Raw genomic sequence first — 20,306 nt, 5'->3', positions numbered from 1 at the left:
CAAAAGATTCATTACCAACATGTTTAGTGCTAATTAATGTAACAAAAAGTAAAAGTGATAACAATGTAAATGATCCAACAGTGCTGGCTCATTTGAAATTGACGCCTATTCCTGCCTTACCATTTGCCTGTTTTATAGAATCTGTTGTAGTATGGAAGAATTTACGAGGTCAAGGAATCGGAAAGTATTTAATGATGGAGGCTGAAAAGTATTGTAAAGCAAGCTTGAAACTACATGAAATCTATTTGTCCACAACTGACAAGTTCGAGTTTTATCAAAAACTTGGATATGAGCCGTGCGAACCGATATCAATATTCGGCGGACCTTGTAGCTTTCCTTTTCGACCGATAACAAAGAAAAAGTATATGAAGAAAGTCATCGTCGAAGTTCCGCCAGACGAAAAACAATGAAGAAAACAAATTCTTTATGTTATACATATATGTGCCTGCCTATAAATGTTATTACTAATTCTGTATCTCGCCATCATCTTTCATACATGTGATTATCTATTTATAGATCCAACGATCATTATTACTCACTGTTAATTTTATTTATATTTTAAGATACTACTATCGATCGATCATGTGTTTCTTAACCTTTTGGACTGGATATTCAATTGATCATGTAAGTACCACTGGTGCCTACTTAGATGAATTTTGATGATTTAATTTTAATCCTAGGATTTAACTTTAAACCCTCCAGATTTAATCTAATACCAACTTTCCTTCTTATCATTTTAGGGAATTCCAGCACGAAAACTCAAATCCAAAAAGGTCCAAAAGAAGGATTTAAGTGAAAAGTATTATAAAGTGGTTCCTATACACAAGCAGCCGAACTTACTAGACGAAACAATCAAATTAATTAATTCTTTTTGGCCCAAATCCCGTTCAGAAAGACTATCCATTTTGGGATCGAGCAAAGATGACTTGCCAATGTCATTAATCATGACTTTCGTAAATAGCAAGTCAAACAGTACGAAAGAAAATGCAATAATAAATGACATATTTTTCAATTCACAAAATATTGATGCACCAATGATTTGTCAGGAAACTGGAAGTCGAATCAACGTGCTGGGACATTTAAGATTAGTTCCAGTTCCTGCAGATGATAAAGCATGCTTCATTGAGTCCATGATCATTCGACATGAGTTTCGAGGCAAAGGTTTAGGAACATTTTTCATAAAACAGGCTGAAAAGTTCTGTGAGGAAGTGCTGCATCTTAAAAGTATCTTCTTATCAACATACGATAGTGGTGAATTTTACATGAAAATTGGATTTAATTTAACTAATGCAATATGCGTTTATGGAAACGGTGAAGTCAATAATGTATCGAAAAAGATTTACTTAAAGAAGGACTTGAATTACATTGAACCGGAAGTGATTGTAGAGGAAGTAAAGGATGTATATGATCCAACAAAAGATCACAACTATAATCAACAGTTAACAATGGAAAATGACATAGTGCTGAGTGGATTTCCTTTCAAAATCGAACGTCCTAAAAGTTTCATTGACCGACTGTGTTCAATGCTTGATTTCAAGCAACAAGATATTAAATATTATTATTCCTATGAAATTTTTAAGCGTGAAAAGGAAACGAGAAGCTTTCACATAATGATTAGTGCTGTGTCGTATGATGCTAAGCTTAATTTGCTGGATAAATTGAGAAGCTTTGGTGTAATGTGCTTTCAAGATTTCTTTGAACGTCCTGTGGATGAATATGACAATACGTTAATTAAACATTCGATACGCTATACAAATTTAAATTATATTATCTTAAAGGAACTAACAAAATTGAAAGCTGATCACTGGATTGCTGACTTTAAGTTCGAAAATTGTCAATTTCATGCTAATCAGAATGAGGAATGGATTATTGTGAAAAATCTTGAGGTTGTTGACTTTTTAAGGACACCGGAAGTACCAGATGTACCTGATGACACAATAGAAATGTGGGAGGATGCCGAGGAGGAACTGGATGTTGTTGATAATCTCCAAAAACTGAAAGAGTCATTCAAAAAAGCAAATGACGATAATTGGTGGACTACAATAAGGCGTCCGTCTGAGATAAAATTAGAACCACTTTATAATGATCAAAAAGCAACAACTGATGTGGAATCAACAAGTTGTCATCAAGAAGAGTCATTAAGAAGACATAATGATCAATGGGTTGATAAAGTTCGCTGTTCAAATAATGCAATTATATTAGGATTAGATCTAACTGATTATTAGCTTAATTAAATCAAATATATTAAATTAAATTTAAGTCTTATAGGCGAGAATAAATCAAATTTTATTAAATTAACAAATTTACTCGTAACGGTTTTTTAAAATTTGAATTCAGTATTTTGAACGGTATTTTTCAAAGGGCTGAAAAAAAAAATACAAAAACAAAAACTTGAAAATTAAATTTTTTTACCATTTTACATTTTTAATGCTTTTCTGGACATTCTAAGCATAAAGAATGGAAGTTTTTGAGACAGAAAAGCATTATATATTTGTGAAAAATGGTAAAAGTTTGTGGTGGAATCGAACAACATCGGAATTTCAAGTTAAATGTGGTAAATTAAATTTTTTCATAACTTTTTTTTTTCCTTTTATGAGTCACAAAGCATTAATCACTTGATTTCTTTATCCATCACTGTATGTTGCAGCATTTGATTTCGCGGAAGTGTTCGACATTGAATGTATAGGAATAACGTATGGAATTGTTGGTGAAATTAAATTTCCAGGCGTATATGACCCACATTTGCTGATTATAAAGGAAGCAGTTCCAATTGGATCATTATGTCAAAATAATTTGGTCTATAAAATTAAGAGTGTATGCATCTTGAGTCAAGATGAGCCAGATTGTTCACTTATTCCATGCTCAAAACATGCAACGACTTCCAGTCGACCAAATTCATCGGCACAATCAAGTCCACAAACAAAGCCTAAGATATTTGATGCCTCGTCCAACTTAATGAATAAAACATGGGGAGCAATGAAAAGTGCTGGAAGTACAATTAAAAATACGACACAGCAGGCTGCCAGTATTGCGACAACGCAAGTTAAATCTAAAGTAGGAATTAAGGAACCATACAAGAAGCTCGAAAAGCGAATTAGTGAGGAGATCCATAAAGTTTTTGATGACACAGACTCATTTTATTATTGTCCTACAATTGACATTACGAACAATATCCAACGAAAAGAGGCTGAAACATATGATGATAGATTTTTATGGAACAAACATATGTTATCAGAAATGTTAAAGCTCGAAGATCAATTCTGGACGCTTCCTATAATTCAAGGATTTGTGCAAGTCGAACAATGTGTGATTGATAATGAATGCTTTACATTAGCTTTAGTCTCTAGACGATCACGTTTTAGAGCTGGCACACGATACAAAAGACGAGGAATTGATGAGGATGGGCATGTAGCCAATTATGTCGAAACTGAACAAATTTTATCGCTTCGACAGCACCAAATTTCATTTACACAAATTCGCGGAAGTGTTCCTCTTTATTGGAGTCAACCAGGCTATAAATATCGCCCGCCTCCAAAAATAGACAAAGGTAAATAATTAGACGTGTGAAAGTGGTCATTTCCTATTGTGTAATTGGCGCATTTTCATGGAATTTATGATTGCTGTGATGACCAAAGGAATTATTTTAACTCGGATTAATTTAATCCTAGGATTTATTTTTAATCTTGAAATTTAATTTAAACCTTTGAGAATCATATTCATAACAGAAAAAGTTAAAGCAGTCACATCCATCTCCACCATGAAACTGTGCTAATTTATCATGATAATGAAATTATATCCCACGTAAAAATCAATTTATTATAACATCAATTAAATTCATGCGCATAATAATGCCTAATAATAATTTTAGATGATGAAGAGACCCAAAAAGCCTTCGCAAAGCACTTTGATGACGAGCTAAAAATTTACAAGAATATCTGCATTGTAAATTTAGTCGAGCAGTCTGGAAAAGAGAAAATTATCGGTGATAAATATGCGGAACAGATAATACGTTACAACAATGAAAATTTAATGTATGCCACATTTGATTTCCATGAATATTGTCGAGGAATGAGATTTGAGAATGTATCAGCATTGATTGAGGCATTAGCTGTCGAGTTACATGATTATGGCTTTCATTGGCGAGATAATAATGGTGCGATTAAAAATCAAGCTGGAATATTCCGAGTTAATTGTATGGATTGTCTCGATCGTACAAATGTTGTCCAAACAGCATTAGGAAAAGCCATATTAGAGTCACAATTAGTCAAATTAGGTCTTGCACCGCCTTATTCGCAGCTTCCAATTGAATTGAAAACAATTTTTATGACACTTTATGCAAATAATGGTGATACAATTTCAAGACAGTATGCAGGCACGAATGCATTGAAGGGCGACTATACAAGAACTGGCGAAAGGAAAATATCCGGATTGGTTAAGGACGGAATGAATTCAGCTAATCGGTGAGTGTCAAAAAAAGTTTTCTATACCCACATTTATAGCTGTCATTGGTTATTATTCTGTAGCTACTATTTGCAACATTTCGTCGATTCATTTCGGCAAAGCGTATTAGATCTTTTACTTGGGAATCTCGAAGATCTTTGTGATATTACAGCAGATGACCCCTTTGAGCAATTAACAAATATTGCACAAACGGTCCTCATACCTGATTCACCGGCACCTACATATTTCAATTATAGCAGTCCCATTGGAAGTGATTTAAAATTTATTGAAGATTCAATTTATTTTGCTAGGTGGATACAATTTTATTCCATTTTTTTGTTGATAATATGCTAATCTGTGTTAATTTTGACTAGACATAGTTTTTATGTTGAATGCTGAGTTAAATTGAATAACATAACGGTCAAAAAACATTTGAAAATTTTTATTGGTTTAAATTTTGAACTTCGTTATAATTTAAATTCCAAAAAACCGTTAAAATAAAAATTTTAATTATGTATGCGCTTGTTGCAAACCATAACAGCAAATTTCCATGTCCATAATCACATTTATTGACCCACATATTATTTTCCTTATTGCAGTTATTATTTGGCACGATTTAAGGATACGTACAGACAGGCGACTATTGATTTACTGCTCGGAAATCAGATGTCAAATGAGTCATTAAGTGCTCTCGGAGGTCAACAAATTGCCGATGAAACTGATGCAATGGAAAACGCTGAACATGCACGATTGCTTGTCGATGATTGTAGAAAAATGTTATTGGGAACATCCTTAGTTGTCGGTGCTTGGGGTCTTATTGACGCTGATCCATCGACTGGCGATGCAAATGAAACAGAAGTGGATACAATTTTATTGTTAACAAGTAGTGAATTTTATGTTGCTGAGTACGATAGTCAATTAGATAAAATTGTTAAATTTGAGTGTGTTCCATTAAGCAGCGTAACAGTCGTAGAGTTTGGACTGTTCCAACAGCAACAAATCTTTAAAAGTCCAGCAGCTGCACATTTATGTATTCGCATAAATTACACAATTGATAATATTGATGGATATTTTTACATGTTCCGTTCAGCTAATATTAGATTCTTTAATAACACAGCAGTAGTCATTAAAAAGAACGAGGAACTTGTTGAGTCAATGACTGCAATTGTTGAAGTTTTTCGTATTTCATTAGAAAGTATTGGCAAAGATGTTCCATTTATTTGCGGTGGTTCTTTACAAAGACGTAAAAGTAGAAATATGTTACAGCCACCGACAGGAATTCCGAGAAATTTGAGCGAATCTCAACTTGTGCAGCTTGGATCAAAAGCATTAAGCAATGTTGCTGGACAGTTCACAAAACTGGGACAAAGTTTCAATCCTGCTAAAGGAAAGAATAATAAGCAAAATGCAAATCCACCTGTTGTGTATAATTCGACAAATGCAGAAAGTAAAGCTAGTTCCTTTTATGTTGGACGTGAGGCAAAAGAAGACGATGATTCCGATGACGATAATGACTGTTCAATTTATGAACCAGAAATGGTTGAAACAGAACAAAATCCAATTTTTAATGAGAATGCATTCTTGCCAAGCGTTGGAATTGTCATGTCCAATCCATCACATGATGAAAATTCCCCAGAAATGCTTCAAAACAAACCAAATGCCAGACATCCATCAAATATGGCAACAATCTCCATAACAAGTGTGACTGATCATATTCATGTTCCAGCATCAATGCAACCATTATCTCCAATGATGAGTCCAATGAAGACAATAGCACCAGAAATTAAAATTGACAGCAGCGCAAATTTGACACCAAGAAACGAAATGAGCTTAAATTTGACGGGATCACAAAGTGAAAATGCAATAAAACAATTGAAGACACTCACAAGTCCATTAACTATGATAGCAAAGAGTGTTCAAAGCTTAGGGATGTCCTCTAAGGTGAGCTGATTGATTTTTCTATTTTTTAATCCGAGGTGGATTTAATTAAATCCGATTGGATTTATTTTTTAATCCAACGAAATTTCAAAAATGCTAATCCAAAATATCCATTTCTTCCTTACAGTCCCAGACACAATTGAGTGAGATGATTGCAAGTGACGTAAACTCCAAAAATCTAGAAGAAAAGTTTGCAGAAAGAAAATGCAAATCAAAATTAATTGCATTGTAAGATGTGATCGATTATACGACGATCAAATGCATGTATTGAGTAGGTTCTTAGGATTAAAGAAACTTTTGTGATCTTATGAGCGTATATATGAATTATTATAATCGATTAAATTATTTAACATTTTTTTTTTATTATTATTTTGTGTATTGCTGGTTTTTACACAGATCAACTTTTTGATTGTGATGTTTTTAAGTTCGTTTGACGACATGCTTCTCATAATGTACTCCAAAAATAGAAAAAAATTAACTGTTTTTTTATTATTCAAAGCTCTTCTCATTTTTTATTAGCCTTTTTTAAGGACTTTGGTGAACAATTAGTATTAAAATATTAACAGAAAAATTATTGAGTGTGAGGCTTGTGATCAGAATGGATTTTACCGCTAAAAAAATTAAGAAATTCCTTTAAAAAATAACGGCTTTTAAAATTTTAAAAAATTCGAGCAATTTTGAACCTGAAAAATACCGTTTTTAAATTTTTTGAAAATAATGTATCTGAGCAAATCCGCAGAAAACACGAACTGACAAAATTTGTTATTTTTTTCAAATTCCGAAAAATTCGTTAAAGTTGACACCAAAAACTAATTTGAGACGTTTTTAGACGAAGTTCTCATTCAGAACATAATTTTAACATCATCAAATAACATAATTCAATTATTAGGCACGATAAAATGATGGTTAAATCATAAATTAAGTAAAATTAATTTTGTAAACATTTCAAATTTTCGTGAATTTGTTTTGCAATAATCGATTTTGCAGGATCGATTGACGCTATTTTTTGTTAATTTTGTCTTATTAAGTAAGATTACTTAGTGCTAGATGAAAATTTCCGATACAATTGCACATTTGAAATGGAAATCAATTGAGCTTATACCGTCTAGATTAATAATTAAGCATTTTTTTGAATTTTTAGAAAATAATTTTTTGTGTGCAGGATCGATTGACGCTCGAAAAATCAAATTTTCTCTTCAATAAGTGACTTATAGCATCAGAATATCACCTCAAGTTGTTTATTTGTTGTTATTACACTTTATTTAATACAACAATATTTCTCTAAGTGCTTAATTAAAGAAAAATTTGTGAAAAACCAAAATTTTGTACTTTTTGAACTTGGCGGATTTGTCCATCTGAAATTTTGAACTTCGAAAAGTTTTGAATTTTAGACTGTTAAACTTTGAATTTGAAATGACCGTTAAATTTCAAATGAGAAAAATTACGTAATATAATCAGTACTTACTTAAAATTGGCTTTAGGATAGATAGAACTACATACTCACTACTTATTATTTTAAAAATAGACTAATTGAATCTCATTTGATCACAAACTTCACTCCAAAGCTTACAAAACTGCTTATTTTAAACCCAAACAATTCTTATAAGAAATTTTACATAGAACAATGTGTAAGTGCTTGTCAACAAAAATAGTCAATTAGTGTTTTACCATTTAACCAAAATTTCATCATAACTTATAAACTAAATATAATTAGACTAATGTTATGAAACATTTTTTGAATCATAAGCTCGTAACGACTTTTTTTTTTATATAAAATTTATATTCAAAAGTATTAAAATTTAAAGTATGAAACACCACCACATAAAAATATATAGCTTACAGCTTCAAATTCTACCATAAAATATCAATCTCTTGGCTGAACCTTATTTATAATTAAATTCTTTCCGTAGCACATTCCAAGACACACTTTTTCGATAAAGCATATATAGATTTGATTTTCAAAAATAATAAAGCAATATTTAAAAACCAATACATAATCGATAAGTTATTTATGACATTATTATATTATATATATTTGATGTATACTAAAAAAAATAACACAATTTAGGGAAATTTGCACAATGATCAAATTTTAAGCCAAAAAAATCATATTTATTCATTGGTTATTGCCGCTCACCTGAATTAGAATAAACAAATTTATATTATAAATTTGAATTTGTTTCCTTTTTGAATTAATAAAGAAGTTGCTGTAGCTTAACAATCTTTTATTCTTAATTGCTTTTGAGCAGAGTTGCAAAATAGGCAAAAATCGTACAATTTCTTACAAAACCATATAAATTTCCAAAAAACCGTACAATTTCTTGATAATTTATATGGTTTTGTAAGAAATTGTACGGCTTTTGTCTGTGACAGGTGCCTGCTTTTCAACTCTGCTTTTTGAGAATCTATTTATACTTTTTTATCTATTTTCAAATGAGAAGCTTTTGCAAAAAGCAGGTCAGTAAGACATCAACAAGATGATTCATATATAATCTGCGAAGAACGGCTGAATTTGACATACGCTTCGCAAAAAGAATGTCAGAGAGAAAGTCAATGCTGGGAAAAAAAACACAAGTTTATTGCATCGTCCTTGGATATAATCATTTTATTGTATCGCATATGTCGCATAAGTTCCTGCATGATTACGTAATTATTTACATATTATTTAAGTAAGTAATTAATTTATGTATTTTAAGAAGCTGTACATTTGGACATACAACATAGTCTGTAATAAGTAAGCTATTAAATGTCGCAGAACGACTAGATCAGTAGTGGGCAACCTTTGTGATGCGGCATACTAGCCCTAACAGATAAAGAGACAGCTTTTAAGTACCGTAGCAGTCATTCTGTGCCATGAAAGCATAATCTTTGCCTGTTGGGGTAGTTTACCGTCAAAGCTTTCCGAAAATGTCGTGAACCATGTGGTTTCGATCAAGGCTAACCACCAAAGCGTGCCACACCATATTAACAGTTGCTCACCACTGAACTAAATTGACGGAAAATGTTTGCATTAAATTAATTTTGTCTCGATTTCTTTTCGAGATGCTTCAATATTCTTAGTCACATGTCTACCTCAACTTTTTTTTTTGATGACTTTCCATTATACATCATTTAATATTCAAGGTTATGTTTTTGAATTCTCTGAATTTTGATAAAGTTCTGGGATCTTTTTGAGTCTTCTTCATATTCTTACTGTCTAGTCAATATTGTCAACGGATGCCCATTGGCATTTAAATTGGTTCATTGAAAAACTTAAAATTAGACTTTACTGTGATCCGTAGTCTTAGTTGGCGCTTCAAGCTGGCTGCTGCTATCAACACCAAATGCTGTATTGTCCATTAACAGCCTTATTATATTATTTAAATAATGTTGCGAATCCAGTCAATATGAATTCGAAGGTCAACAAGGACGATAGGTAATTGAACCTTCGGTGAGCCACCAAATGACAACAGTCCATAAGCAATTGTCTTGTTTCCCTTTCGTACGAAGACTGCTGTGCCACTGTTGCCTTGTGGAACATAACCTGTGAATGAAAAATGGCTTAAATATCCTGAAAAATTTTAAAATTTGATGGAAATTTACCTTTGGGATCAGCACAGAAAATAATCTGTTCCTTAGTATCATTCTTGTAAAACTTAAGGTCCCGCTCGCCTCCTTTAGTCATGTAGATGTAGTGGCATTTTTCCGAATTATATAAAGTAACTCTTCTGTCTGTCTTGTCCATATTAAAAGTTATATTTGACTCCCATACATTCATACGGAAGACATGTGGAAGCTTAAGCTCATCAATAGGCAAACCGATTGGCTGGATAGCACTCGAAAATGTAAGCTTTTCCTTTAGCTTAATTACTGCAAGATCAGCAATATTTTCGAGATTTTCAAACTCATATTCTGGATGTACAGTGATGTCGAAGTCCTTTCTTGGTATTCTAATGATATCTTTGTAGTTATTTGCGGATGTCCCTCCTAAGTGAATCTCAACTCTAAAGAAGAAGAGATAATGTATTCGTTATTGATATGTTATAAGTGCAGCACGCGCACATTTTAACCTAGATCTAGTCAAACAACATTTTTGGTTATTTTTAAGTCATGAATAATCTGAGTATTTACCGGAGACCGGATACACATCAAAAATGTTATCAAAGGTTATCGATACGTTTGCATAAGAGTTGCAAAACAGGCACCTGTGACAGACAAAAACCGTTCAAATTCTTGATAATTTGTATGGTTTTTCTTACAAAACCGTATAAATTATCAAGAATTTACATGGTTTTCACCTTTCACAGATGCCTGTTTTGCAACTCTGGTATGCATACTTACAATTCATCTAATTCATCTATTACGCAATGAGCTGATGTTACTATGGCGTTATCTATTAAAGAAAAAGAAAATTAATATATTTGAGGAATATGCTAATGAATGCTGTGCAGTGAAATGATCCCGTGTGGGTAATGGCAAGTTGATATCTTGTTCTGGATTTCATCAATCAATTTGTAGCGAAAAATATAACAAATAGTAGCAAGGTAAACAAGTTTTGTATGATTAATAAGAAAAAAGTGAGATGAATCACAGCTTAAAGATGCTGTCGATCTGAAACTTTTGTTATTTTATAACATCGGACGCTATTTCATAATATTCATTCATTTAAATAAGGTGAAGAAGAAAGACTAAAAGAAAATGAGATTTTTCTGATGAAATTTTTCCTCGTTTTTCCTCGGCTTACTTAGGTTAAATTAAGTAAGACTTTAAATGATATTAAGGGCCATTCACTTATTAGGTCACAAAAAGTCGACTATTTGCTTATAGAATAAGCTCCTCCCAACCTAATGACTCCTAAGTTGGATACAATCTCGGGATTAAAATGTTTTGAATGAATCATGGAAAGAAGCTGTAGATAGAGAAAGTATCAAACTTGACATTGGTAATTGACAAGTGGTAGCCAGAGATAGAGTCAGCTTCAAGGGCAAACTGAGGGAAGCCATGGATCACACTTGACCTGTAGATTGAAATCCCTACAGCGAGGGGTGCAGGCAGGGGCGTAGCTAGAAGGCCCGGCTACTTATTTTGATTTTTTTTTAAACTCAAAAAAAAACCTTACAAAATAAACGGTTTTCTAATCCTCAGAGGGGAACGGCTGTCCCCTTCGTGGCATCCTACACCCCTAGGTGCATGATTCAACCCAATTAACAGCAATGATTCTAAAAATTTATTTTTACATTGACACTTACCAGCAAGTATCGTTCCCGTGCATCCATAACTATCATTTCCATAAACAAGTCTGACATTAAAAGATTTGTCATTCGTCGTAGCATTTACAACAACAATCGAATTTTCAATATTATTTTTTGGAGGTGTGGAAATCGATTTTTGAATATCGGACTTCAGAAATGGAATTATTAATATTGGAAAATACTCCAAAGCCACAATGACTAAGATTAGTATCACTGCCACAATGACTATCACTGCCAGAATACATATCAAAAGTTTACTATGTCTTCTATAAAAAGGCTCTTTCGGTTGTGTTTGTGAAACATTACTTCCAGTTGTCTGGGACTCAATCAACGCTTGATTCGATTCCGAAGAATCAGTTCCACTTTTTGGGACTGAATTAATCGATCTGGTAGAATCTGTTTTATTATTGATCCTCATCTTATTGATTGATTAATGATTCAGACTTTTTAAAGGACACAACTAATTTATTTATTTCTATGTCTATCACAATCAAGTGTTTATTAAGAACTGAGTAAAAAATGTTGCACATGCTAAATATAGCTATTGTTGATATAACATTTATAACATGATCCTGTTATAGCATGGTACAGCATGTTATAGTAAAATATCATCCGATATTTTAATGGGCAATTTACTAGCAAAAAGTATGAAATTCATTTTCATCTTCAAAAATGAGAAATTTTTTTTTTTTTATTTCTTTTTTACCCTTCTGATCTCTGTTATGTTGTAACGCAGCGTAACATATCAAAGAGTATGACTAACGAAAACGGGCAAAGAACTTATTGAAGGGACAATATTGCGATTATATCCAATATTTGGTATTGGATATTAGCAAGCAGTAGACAGTTATAGGGCCAGTTCCATACGACATCTAAAAAAGGTCATTGATCTCTACGACCAGCAAAGTAAATAAGTATGAATCATATTCAAATCGTACAACAGGTTGAATGTTTGTGACTATACTGAAAATTTCAAATGTGTATTCTGTCTTCATGCAAATCATACGATACAATTTGTTATAATGTATAATGAATAATCAGAAAAAATCTCCGCAGCTTGAGGAAACTGTGTGTTTTTATCAATGTCATATTTTTATTCACACTTGATTCTTTGAATTGTTATATATAACAAATAATTGGCAATAAATTTCAGTGCTGACGTTGAGATGAAAATGTTGACGTCATTTACACATTCTTCGCAATATTTATCTGTTCTTTCCTTCAATTCATTAAGTTCGTCATGCAGTTGACTGATATTTTTAAACATATTGTGGAAGTATGACTCTGTAGCTAATCAAATGTCAAGGATTATCATGGGCATCGCTTAACTTCCCTTTGATGGTCGGGATATCTCGGATAAGGTTTAAATTTGATACCATGCCAGCCTGGTGTCAGATTTTGGATCGATTGACCGACATGTGCTATTCGACTAAAGGATGCCAGTCATAATCAGGCTAGGAATGGTAAGGATTCAATCGACCATTTCCAAGGACACCAACATCAAACCAACAGGATGAATGCCTGCTTAACATGCGTACAGAGAATTAATGCAAGCTAGGCACCCTAACAGTCAAAGAGCATGTCCTCATGGTACAAAAATACCACTACGGTACCTAAAAGCGGTCACTTTGCCTGTTAAGGTGTATAACATAAGGCTCAATGTTATATCCTAATTTTCACATAAGAGTATAGCTACAATGTGATCTTCATATATCTTCACAATAAGTCCAATCCAATTCACTTAAAAATTTATTTTAAGCTTCTCGAGCGATAAAAAACAAATTCTAGAGATGTCAACGATGAGATGGCAAAAATAACAAAATTAAAATCACATTAAAAATTCAACGATATATTTGAACATATTTTTAAGGGGAGAGGATAATGTTATTTCTTAGCATTAGCATTTTATTTTTTTTGATCAATCTGAGACTTTCTCATGAGAAATTTAAAATGTGTTGAGCATTAGACAGAGGCAATTCGATTAACTTTTAGCAATCAAAATAATTCCGAATCTTCTTCATCATATACAAAAGCAATCGATGGATTTAAGTGTCAGTAGGGTTGAATAAGGAAGAGTCAGAGGGTTGTTCACTTATTAGGGAACTCTTTTAACTGGAAAGAAGTTGAGATTTTGTTACATAATAAGTATTTGGACCCCATGGCCATTTTTAATGCTTTTTTTGATAAAAATACAGATTAATAAAACACTTTGTATGATCAGTCGTTCCGCTGCAGATAAAAACTCGTCACCAGACATCATAAATAACACAAATTAGTTTTATTATTGAGTTATTGGTGCATCAAATAGTCTTACATCTTCTAATTATTGCTAAATTTGATAATTAATGATTTTAATTTCATATTTAGTTTGTCAACAAACCTGAAGTTGGCTACAAATAAAAAATTGATCTGGAAAATTAACCCGAAGTTGGCTATGAATGAAAGATTTGAACTTGGAAATTTGAATTTTGAATAACCGTTATAAACATTATTCGTTATTGATCAAAGTGAAATAAAGTGAACAGACTGCGATGGGCTGGACATGTTATTAAGCGGCCTTAAATTGAATGGAAATTCTCTTAAATTAAGGTCTTCATAGCTGACTTTCTGGACGCTAAAAGAGTCGGCAGACGTCCAAAGGACTCTTGGAAGGAATACAGGGATAGTATTGTGCTTGATATTGAAAATTGGCAAGTGTAAGTTAGCGATTGACTCAGTTTCAGGCGACTCTTGTGGGAGGTCATGGATCACAATTAAGCTGTCTGCTTTTTCAGGAATTTTGAATGGAATGCATTTATTTTATTGATCATCATAGAATTAATACACACACAATAACGAAATTTTACAAAAATATGGAATCTTTACAAACTTCTCCTTACTTCCTTTGCTGGGCTGCACATAGATTCATTGCCGCTCGAATCCTTACATTGCTTTATTAATCCATAATATAATGCTTTACATTTTATTTAAATATTTCAAATATGTGAATCACAATAAAGGAATTTCAAATAAGGCTTGCCAATCACGGGGAAGAGATTATTATTGGGGTAAACCCCTTCTCTAAATTACAAATATTCTTCAACTTCTTGGAGTTTTTCTATATTTTCAATTATCCAGCCTAGATAAGGTCGAATGTCAATAAAGATAATAGGCAATGGATCCGTCTTTATACCACTAAATGATAATATCCCATAAATAATTGGAATGTTTCCATCTTGTACTAGAACTGCTGTGCCGCTGATGTCTTCTGGAACATAACCTAGAATTCAAAAAAGACTTAAATATTCTGAAGTACTTGAGTTTGGTCAAAAACTTACCTGCTGGATCAGTGCAGTGAATAATTTGAGTATTGCCTTTATTCTTGTAAAATGAAAGATTTTTGTCAATTCCTTTAGTCACATTGATCTCATTGCATTTATCAGTATTAAATATCGATACTTTTCTCTCAATCTTGTCAATGTCGAAAGGTTGATTTAATATTTTGGTGTCATCAATTGGCAAGCAAATTGGTTGGGAGTGATACCTGAGATCCCAGAATCCCCAAATGTCAAATTGATTCTCTGAAATATTCTTTATCTTAATTAATGCAATGTCAGCAATATTTCCATGGCTTTCTGGTTTATAATCTGGATGTAGAATAAGGTCCATATTACGTCTAGGTATTATACTCATATGTTTTTTAACATGAAACTCATTACTAAATGTCGGAAGAACGAAAAATAAAATTTATTAAAGTTCTATCTCGAGGTGCACAGCGTATTTGTTAGATCATAACTAGATCGTCAATCTAAACTCACAAAACTATCCTGGAAGACACACGGCGTAGAAAAGGAATGAAATCTGACTTGAGTCTGACTTAAGATAGGATTTTACCAAAAAACATACTTACTTAGTGGCTCCGACTTGGAGCTTAGGTTTCTACAAAAGGCTTTCCATTTGACTTTGTTGCTGGCTGAATTGTAAAGCTTGTTTATTAGCAAATTCTAAATTTTGATATCTAACTGGCATTCCTTCATTACCGTCCTACGCTATGTTGTTTTTGGAGCACCCGGAAGCCTTGTGGATTCCAACAAAATCTAAACCATGTCCAAAGTTTCGCCTTTCAAGCTTAAATCGACAATTCTACACCGTGTACTTTCCGCGCATGAAATGTATTCCCGATCGACACAAATTGAAATGTTGCCACCACGGCGACGACTCGGTCGAATACTTAAAGCCAGGTGGCTGCCACTTGGCAAATTCGGTTGTTTTCGCCAAGTGGCAGCCACCTGGCTTTAAGGGATTAAAGTTCATCAAGCTACAATTGCATACTTACATTTCTTCTGATAAGCATCGAGCTGCTGTCAGTATTACGTTGTCTAGAAAGAGAAAAAAAAAATGTTTTTAATGAGCACTTCCATATATATATGCATCATAGCAACATGCTTATTATTTTGACCTATTTGACATTTTATTTAAATGTACTCAAAATAATTTAAAATTGGATATAATTTTAACACTTACCACTAATTAATGTTCCTGTACATCCATCAGTATAATCTGTACCACGTTTGTATACAAACTTGACCAGACCAAGAGATTTTTCATTGTCAAAGTCATTTTGGCATGTCTTGTAACTAAATTTTTTGCTGCTGTTAATGGAATTCGGAGACATTCCTATTAACGGATACACATAATTTTGTAATAGAAAAGGATGCACCAAAAAAGTTATAATTAAGGACAATAGGAAAATGGAGATTCCAATACATAACAAAATTATCCAATGGTTTTTAATAAACGACTTTATTGAGCTTAAAGTTCCATTTCTCTGAAGCTCCAAGTCTATGGGAATTGATTCCGATGAGATAGCTCCTGATTCTAGAAGTGAATCCTTCTGTTTTTTATTATTTTTTGTTTGTTTATTAATCTGCATTTTATTGATCTTCTTACTACAAGATGAAACAGGTGTCACTAAATTGGATAATCACTTTTCGGATTATCAGCTCCTTTAATGATAGGATAGTAAAAAATATTACTATCCGGATAAGGATTATCTATTGAGGATCCTTCAAAAAAATCCGAATAGTCAATCTTTGTGGATTATCCTTTTTAGGGAAACCGGACCGCGATGTTATAAAAAAGGTATAACATGCAATCAGGGGCGTAGTCAGAAAATTATTGTACGGAATGCTTGACCGTTTCATTTTAAATATTGAATCTTGTTCTATTTATAGTCATATATCTTATCCGTACCCCTAATGCCCTTCGTCTCTCCTGTCTACGCCACTGCATCCTATATAACAAATTCATAACAATTACGTCATTTGATCCGTTAAAGATGAACATCGTGCGAAAACATGAAACCTAAAATTAATTTAAATTGTTCCTCTGATTTTTATCAAGCTAAAGTACATGAAAGCTGTCTAAAAGTAAGTATTAAATCTCCAAAAAAATGCTTGTGATTCAATAAAAACATAGAATATTATAAGAATTAAAAATAACTGCCAGCGAAATTTCAAGATTTCAATGTGTTCTCATACAAACAGTCCAAATGCATGTTGTTGCACAATACATGCAAAGAAATTGCATCGTAGTTACACACTTTGAAAAAACTTTATCAAAACGGATTTTTTGAAAACATATAATTTGCTGCGCAATACCTATGGCTCTTAGTAGATAGTGCAGATAGTGGGATTAGAACCCTTCCTTTGATGAAACTATATAATGGAGTCTGCAAACTTAGGGGTCGTTCACTTATTACGTTACGCAAAAAAACGAATTTAAATAAGTGAACGGTTGCTTACATAATTACACTTTGGTGAGTATGGACTTAATTTAGCTCCTATCCACAAGTGTATAATATAAGCAGCGAAAAAGTGGCAATGGTCTAATTGGTTAAGAAGTCGGGTAGTCGACTCAAAGGTCTCGGGTTCGATCCCAGGGAAAGTCTTGTTTAATTCGGATGCTTTTTCGCTCTTCTAGTCACTCCAACTCGGTTTGTTTGATTCGCAACACAAAAATTGTGACTAGGTACGTGGCATTGATATACCCTGGGTCAAGTAGCATGCAAAGTTGGGAAAAAGCAAAACTTGGAAGTATCTCCTGTCGAGTCTTGAACCCATGACTTGGTCAGTATCATAATAATTAAGTACCGAAGTACTAAAACATTCCGCCACCGAGTCCCTTCTACCCTTCAATTTTGAAGTTGCCAGAGTCAAATTTAAGCTCCTAATATACATGAATGAATCCCTAATCCACTAAAAAAATATGAGAATGTCAAAAAGAACAATTTTTCCGCTTTTAATTTTCCCTCCATCATTTACCAATTTTTTATCGAGTCATTTATTGGAATAATAATATCGATGGTGTATGCATCGGATAGGACACGAGGAATAGAAAGAAGGCTACGCATGGTTAAATATTTTTATGGTGCAAAAAAAAAGAAAAAAAGAAAATTTTTTCTATGTTTCAGTCATTATTAATGGATCCAAATGATTTCGATTACACGGCTTCTTAGCCACGATGCGATAAAAATGGAAAAAAAGGAATGAAATGGAAAGAAGAAAATCCTCATCTTATTCCACCATTGCTTAGTAAGTAATCTTACTCTCGATTAATGGGAGAAAATGGTTTTGCCATTCAGTCTAAGCGACAACAGCAATTTTTTTTTGTGCTTCCTCTCTTCTTTCGGCTTACTTTGCTGCTGCTGCTGCTCGCCTTCTTATGGGAAAAATGGTAATGGGAAATTAAAGAAAATATACGGATGGTATTAAAAACAGGGGTGATGAAAAAAATTAAGTGGTTTTCAGATCTCCTTCTATATTTTTGTTGTTGCTTTTTATATTCTTTTGTGTTCGGAGGTAGATGTTTTTTTGAGTTTTAATTGTGGTGGGAAGTTATGGCTTGGATTGATAGATGTAGTTAAGACTTCATTTTAGTGTAGTTTTGACATTTCTATAGTCATTTATGTCGTTAATTCATAGATTATTCTAAAAACGACACTTTGATGGACATGTCACAAGTTCCTTTAGAATTCCTAATGTTGAGAAACCTGTGAACCAATATGCACAATATTGCCCACGACTAATGGCAGTTTATCGAACGGCAAGAGATTGCAAGGAAGAACGACTCAAGCAGCACATTGTGGTTGTAAGGGAAACATTAAGACGCCGAGGTAACGACATGGCTTGAAAGGGTCCTGTCAACTTCGTGACAGCTGACTTTAGGGTGTCCTGTCAACTGCGTGACAGCCGACTTAAAATTTGGCCACATTGTGCTATTCAGCTAAGTTGTTCTGTTGCTCAGTCAGTCGGTCACAGAGTTATTATCAGCTTAATTACCTAAGGTCATCAATCAATTGCCAGGCCACACTAGTGCCTTGCTAACAGCACGGCCATGTAGTGACGCTCTACAACTTTATTGCGCTGCTCTTGGTATGAGTCATCAATCCATCATTTGATCCATCACACCTATCCACACTATTTCAAAAGAGCGCCCTCAAATATCCACTCAATAACTCATCAACTTCCCCAACTGTCATTAAATCAAACCATTCTTCTTCTCCATAAGATATAAAAACAGCAATTCTTCTTCCTACCACTACAACAAAAATTAATTGCTATGACACGAAGAAAGTCTTTTTAATTAAGCAATTGTTGGCTCCAAATGATCCCAAAAAATTAATCATTCGATTTTTTTTTCTAATTTTCTTACTTGTTCACGTTCATGATAAACATAATAAAACGAAATGGCACAATTAAGTTGGGATTGCTTTTGTTTGTGGACAATTTCATTCGACTAATTGTAATTTACATTTTTGCTTCTTCTGTGGCTCATCTTATAGCTTATACAGGGGTGGGTGACCTTTTGTGTTTGATGGGACATTTTGGTGGGGAACCTGGATCGAAGTCGGACGTGGCATGGGGTCAATGGTATTTAGATGAAGAACTAGTGTGTCGCAGCTCGCAGGTTGTCCACTCCTGAGCTATTCCATCAGTGGTTGACAACCTTTTATTTTTGATGTCACATTGATAGTGAGCTCCGACTGAATCAAGACACATCATACGGTCCATGGTATTTAGGTGGAGAACTAGTGCCACGGCATAAAGGTTGTCCATTCCTGAGCTCTACACCTTGGTGATAGACTTCGACCGAAACCTTAAACGGCGTACAGTTCATGATATTTAGATGGAAGACTAGTTGAGCCGTGACACAAAGGTTGCCCACCACTGAGCTACTCAATCAGTGTTGGGCAACCTTTTATTTTGCACGGCACATCTTGGTAGCAAACCTCGATTGAAACCGTACAGGATATACGGTTCAAGGTATTTTAATGAAGAACTTGTTGTGCCGCAGCACACAGGTTTCCCACCACTGAGCTACTCTATCAGTGTAAGTATCTATACTAGGGCAACAATTTCTCCCCGAGACATAATTTTAGATACTGACAAATTCTGTTCTGTTCCGTTTTTATCTCACATCCATTATCATCTTTGCTATAAACGGCTAGTATCCTTTTTCTAGAAATAAAAGACGACCGACCGAGAGAGTATAGAATGGGACGTAAGGATTATTTGTAATAAAATAAAATATTTAAAGTGATAAAAATGATGGTCGCCTTCCTATCCTATCCTCATTCTCCCTTTTTTTATGCAATGCTTGCTTGAAAGGAAATCGCTTGAGTGGAAAATTACCAGCAATTTTGTTCTCATGTCCATT

General features: G+C 33.5%; 4 protein-coding genes across 6 annotated transcripts; 2 read left to right on the top strand and 2 right to left on the bottom strand.

The window, feature by feature from the left end:
* Window positions 1–261: 261 nt before the first annotated feature.
* Naa80 (N-alpha-acetyltransferase 80) lies at window positions 262–2,306 on the top strand. Its single transcript, XM_070646494.1, has 3 exons — window positions 262–498; window positions 564–624; window positions 741–2,306. Exons 1-3 carry the CDS (start codon window positions 407–409, stop codon window positions 2,223–2,225), a joined length of 1,638 nt encoding a protein of 545 aa, XP_070502595.1. The 5' UTR covers window positions 262–406; the 3' UTR covers window positions 2,226–2,306.
* Window positions 2,307–2,374: 68 nt separating this feature from the next.
* sp3 (phosphatidylinositide phosphatase spermathreecae) lies at window positions 2,375–6,735 on the top strand. 2 transcript variants are annotated; one of them, XM_070646646.1, is made up of 6 exons: window positions 2,375–2,554; window positions 2,648–3,547; window positions 3,869–4,460; window positions 4,524–4,751; window positions 5,040–6,381; window positions 6,506–6,735. In XM_070646646.1, exons 1-6 carry the CDS (start codon window positions 2,458–2,460, stop codon window positions 6,608–6,610), a joined length of 3,264 nt encoding a protein of 1,087 aa, XP_070502747.1. In that variant the 5' UTR covers window positions 2,375–2,457; the 3' UTR covers window positions 6,611–6,735. The 2 variants fall into 2 exon arrangements, with proteins under 2 accessions (XP_070502747.1, XP_070502748.1); XM_070646647.1 differs by lacking the exon at window positions 4,524–4,751.
* Window positions 6,736–8,953: 2,218 nt separating this feature from the next.
* On the bottom strand, window positions 8,954–12,098 carry LOC139095366 (trypsin-3-like). The gene is made up of 4 exons (XM_070646701.1): window positions 11,607–12,098; window positions 10,699–10,750; window positions 9,961–10,361; window positions 8,954–9,901 (listed from the first exon to the last, which is right to left on the bottom strand). Exons 1-4 carry the CDS (start codon window positions 12,025–12,027, stop codon window positions 9,738–9,740), a joined length of 1,038 nt encoding a protein of 345 aa, XP_070502802.1. The 5' UTR covers window positions 12,028–12,098; the 3' UTR covers window positions 8,954–9,737.
* A 2,307-nt stretch (window positions 12,099–14,405) lies between these two features.
* On the bottom strand, window positions 14,406–16,545 carry LOC139095370 (uncharacterized). 2 transcript variants are annotated; one of them, XR_011544864.1, is made up of 5 exons: window positions 16,113–16,545; window positions 15,925–15,967; window positions 15,499–15,743; window positions 14,927–15,415; window positions 14,406–14,868 (listed from the first exon to the last, which is right to left on the bottom strand). XR_011544864.1 is itself a non-coding variant. In XM_070646705.1 (4 exons), the coding sequence occupies exons 1-4, from the start codon at window positions 16,519–16,521 to the stop codon at window positions 14,675–14,677; spliced, it is 1,026 nt and encodes a 341-aa protein (XP_070502806.1). In that variant the 5' UTR covers window positions 16,522–16,545; the 3' UTR covers window positions 14,406–14,674. The 2 variants fall into 2 exon arrangements, 1 of the variants encoding a protein (XP_070502806.1); XM_070646705.1 differs by lacking the exon at window positions 15,499–15,743 and having other exon boundaries at window positions 14,927–15,306.
* Between the last annotated feature and the right edge of the window lie 3,761 nt (window positions 16,546–20,306).

This window comes from Chironomus tepperi, unplaced genomic scaffold, assembly GCF_022539635.2.
Source record: "Chironomus tepperi strain 1889 unplaced genomic scaffold, CSIRO-AGI_Ctep_v1 contig_364, whole genome shotgun sequence".
NCBI classification, from domain to species: Eukaryota; Metazoa; Arthropoda; class Insecta; order Diptera; family Chironomidae; genus Chironomus; species Chironomus tepperi.
Note: the sequence above shows the minus strand (reverse complement) of the source record. Positions and strands in the feature narration are given on the sequence as shown.

Bases quoted from the DNA above. Each gene is read 5' to 3' on its own strand.
- Naa80 (XM_070646494.1), top strand. From the start codon at position 407: ATGAAGAAAACAAATTCTTTATGTTATACATATATGTGCCTGCCTATA. The intron at 499-563 runs GTGATTATCTAT...TTATATTTTAAG, and splicing joins CGCCATCATCTTTCATACAT to ATACTACTATCGATCGATCA. The intron at 625-740 runs GTAAGTACCACT...TTATCATTTTAG, and splicing joins CTGGATATTCAATTGATCAT to GGAATTCCAGCACGAAAACT.
- sp3 (XM_070646646.1), top strand. From the start codon at position 2,458: ATGGAAGTTTTTGAGACAGAAAAGCATTATATATTTGTGAAAAATGGT. The intron at 2,555-2,647 runs GTAAATTAAATT...TGTATGTTGCAG, and splicing joins GGAATTTCAAGTTAAATGTG to CATTTGATTTCGCGGAAGTG. The intron at 4,752-5,039 runs GTGGATACAATT...TCCTTATTGCAG, and splicing joins GATTCAATTTATTTTGCTAG to TTATTATTTGGCACGATTTA.
- LOC139095366 (XM_070646701.1), bottom strand. From the start codon at position 12,027: ATGAGGATCAATAATAAAACAGATTCTACCAGATCGATTAATTCAGTC. The intron at 10,751-11,606 runs GTAAGTGTCAAT...TTTCTTTAATAG, and splicing joins CACGGGAACGATACTTGCTG to ATAACGCCATAGTAACATCA. The intron at 9,902-9,960 runs GTAAATTTCCAT...TTTCATTCACAG, and splicing joins TTTCTGTGCTGATCCCAAAG to GTTATGTTCCACAAGGCAAC.
- LOC139095370 (XM_070646705.1), bottom strand. From the start codon at position 16,521: ATGCAGATTAATAAACAAACAAAAAATAATAAAAAACAGAAGGATTCA. The intron at 15,968-16,112 runs GTAAGTGTTAAA...TTCTCTTTCTAG, and splicing joins TACAGGAACATTAATTAGTG to ACAACGTAATACTGACAGCA. The intron at 14,869-14,926 runs GTAAGTTTTTGA...TTTGAATTCTAG, and splicing joins TCACTGCACTGATCCAGCAG to GTTATGTTCCAGAAGACATC.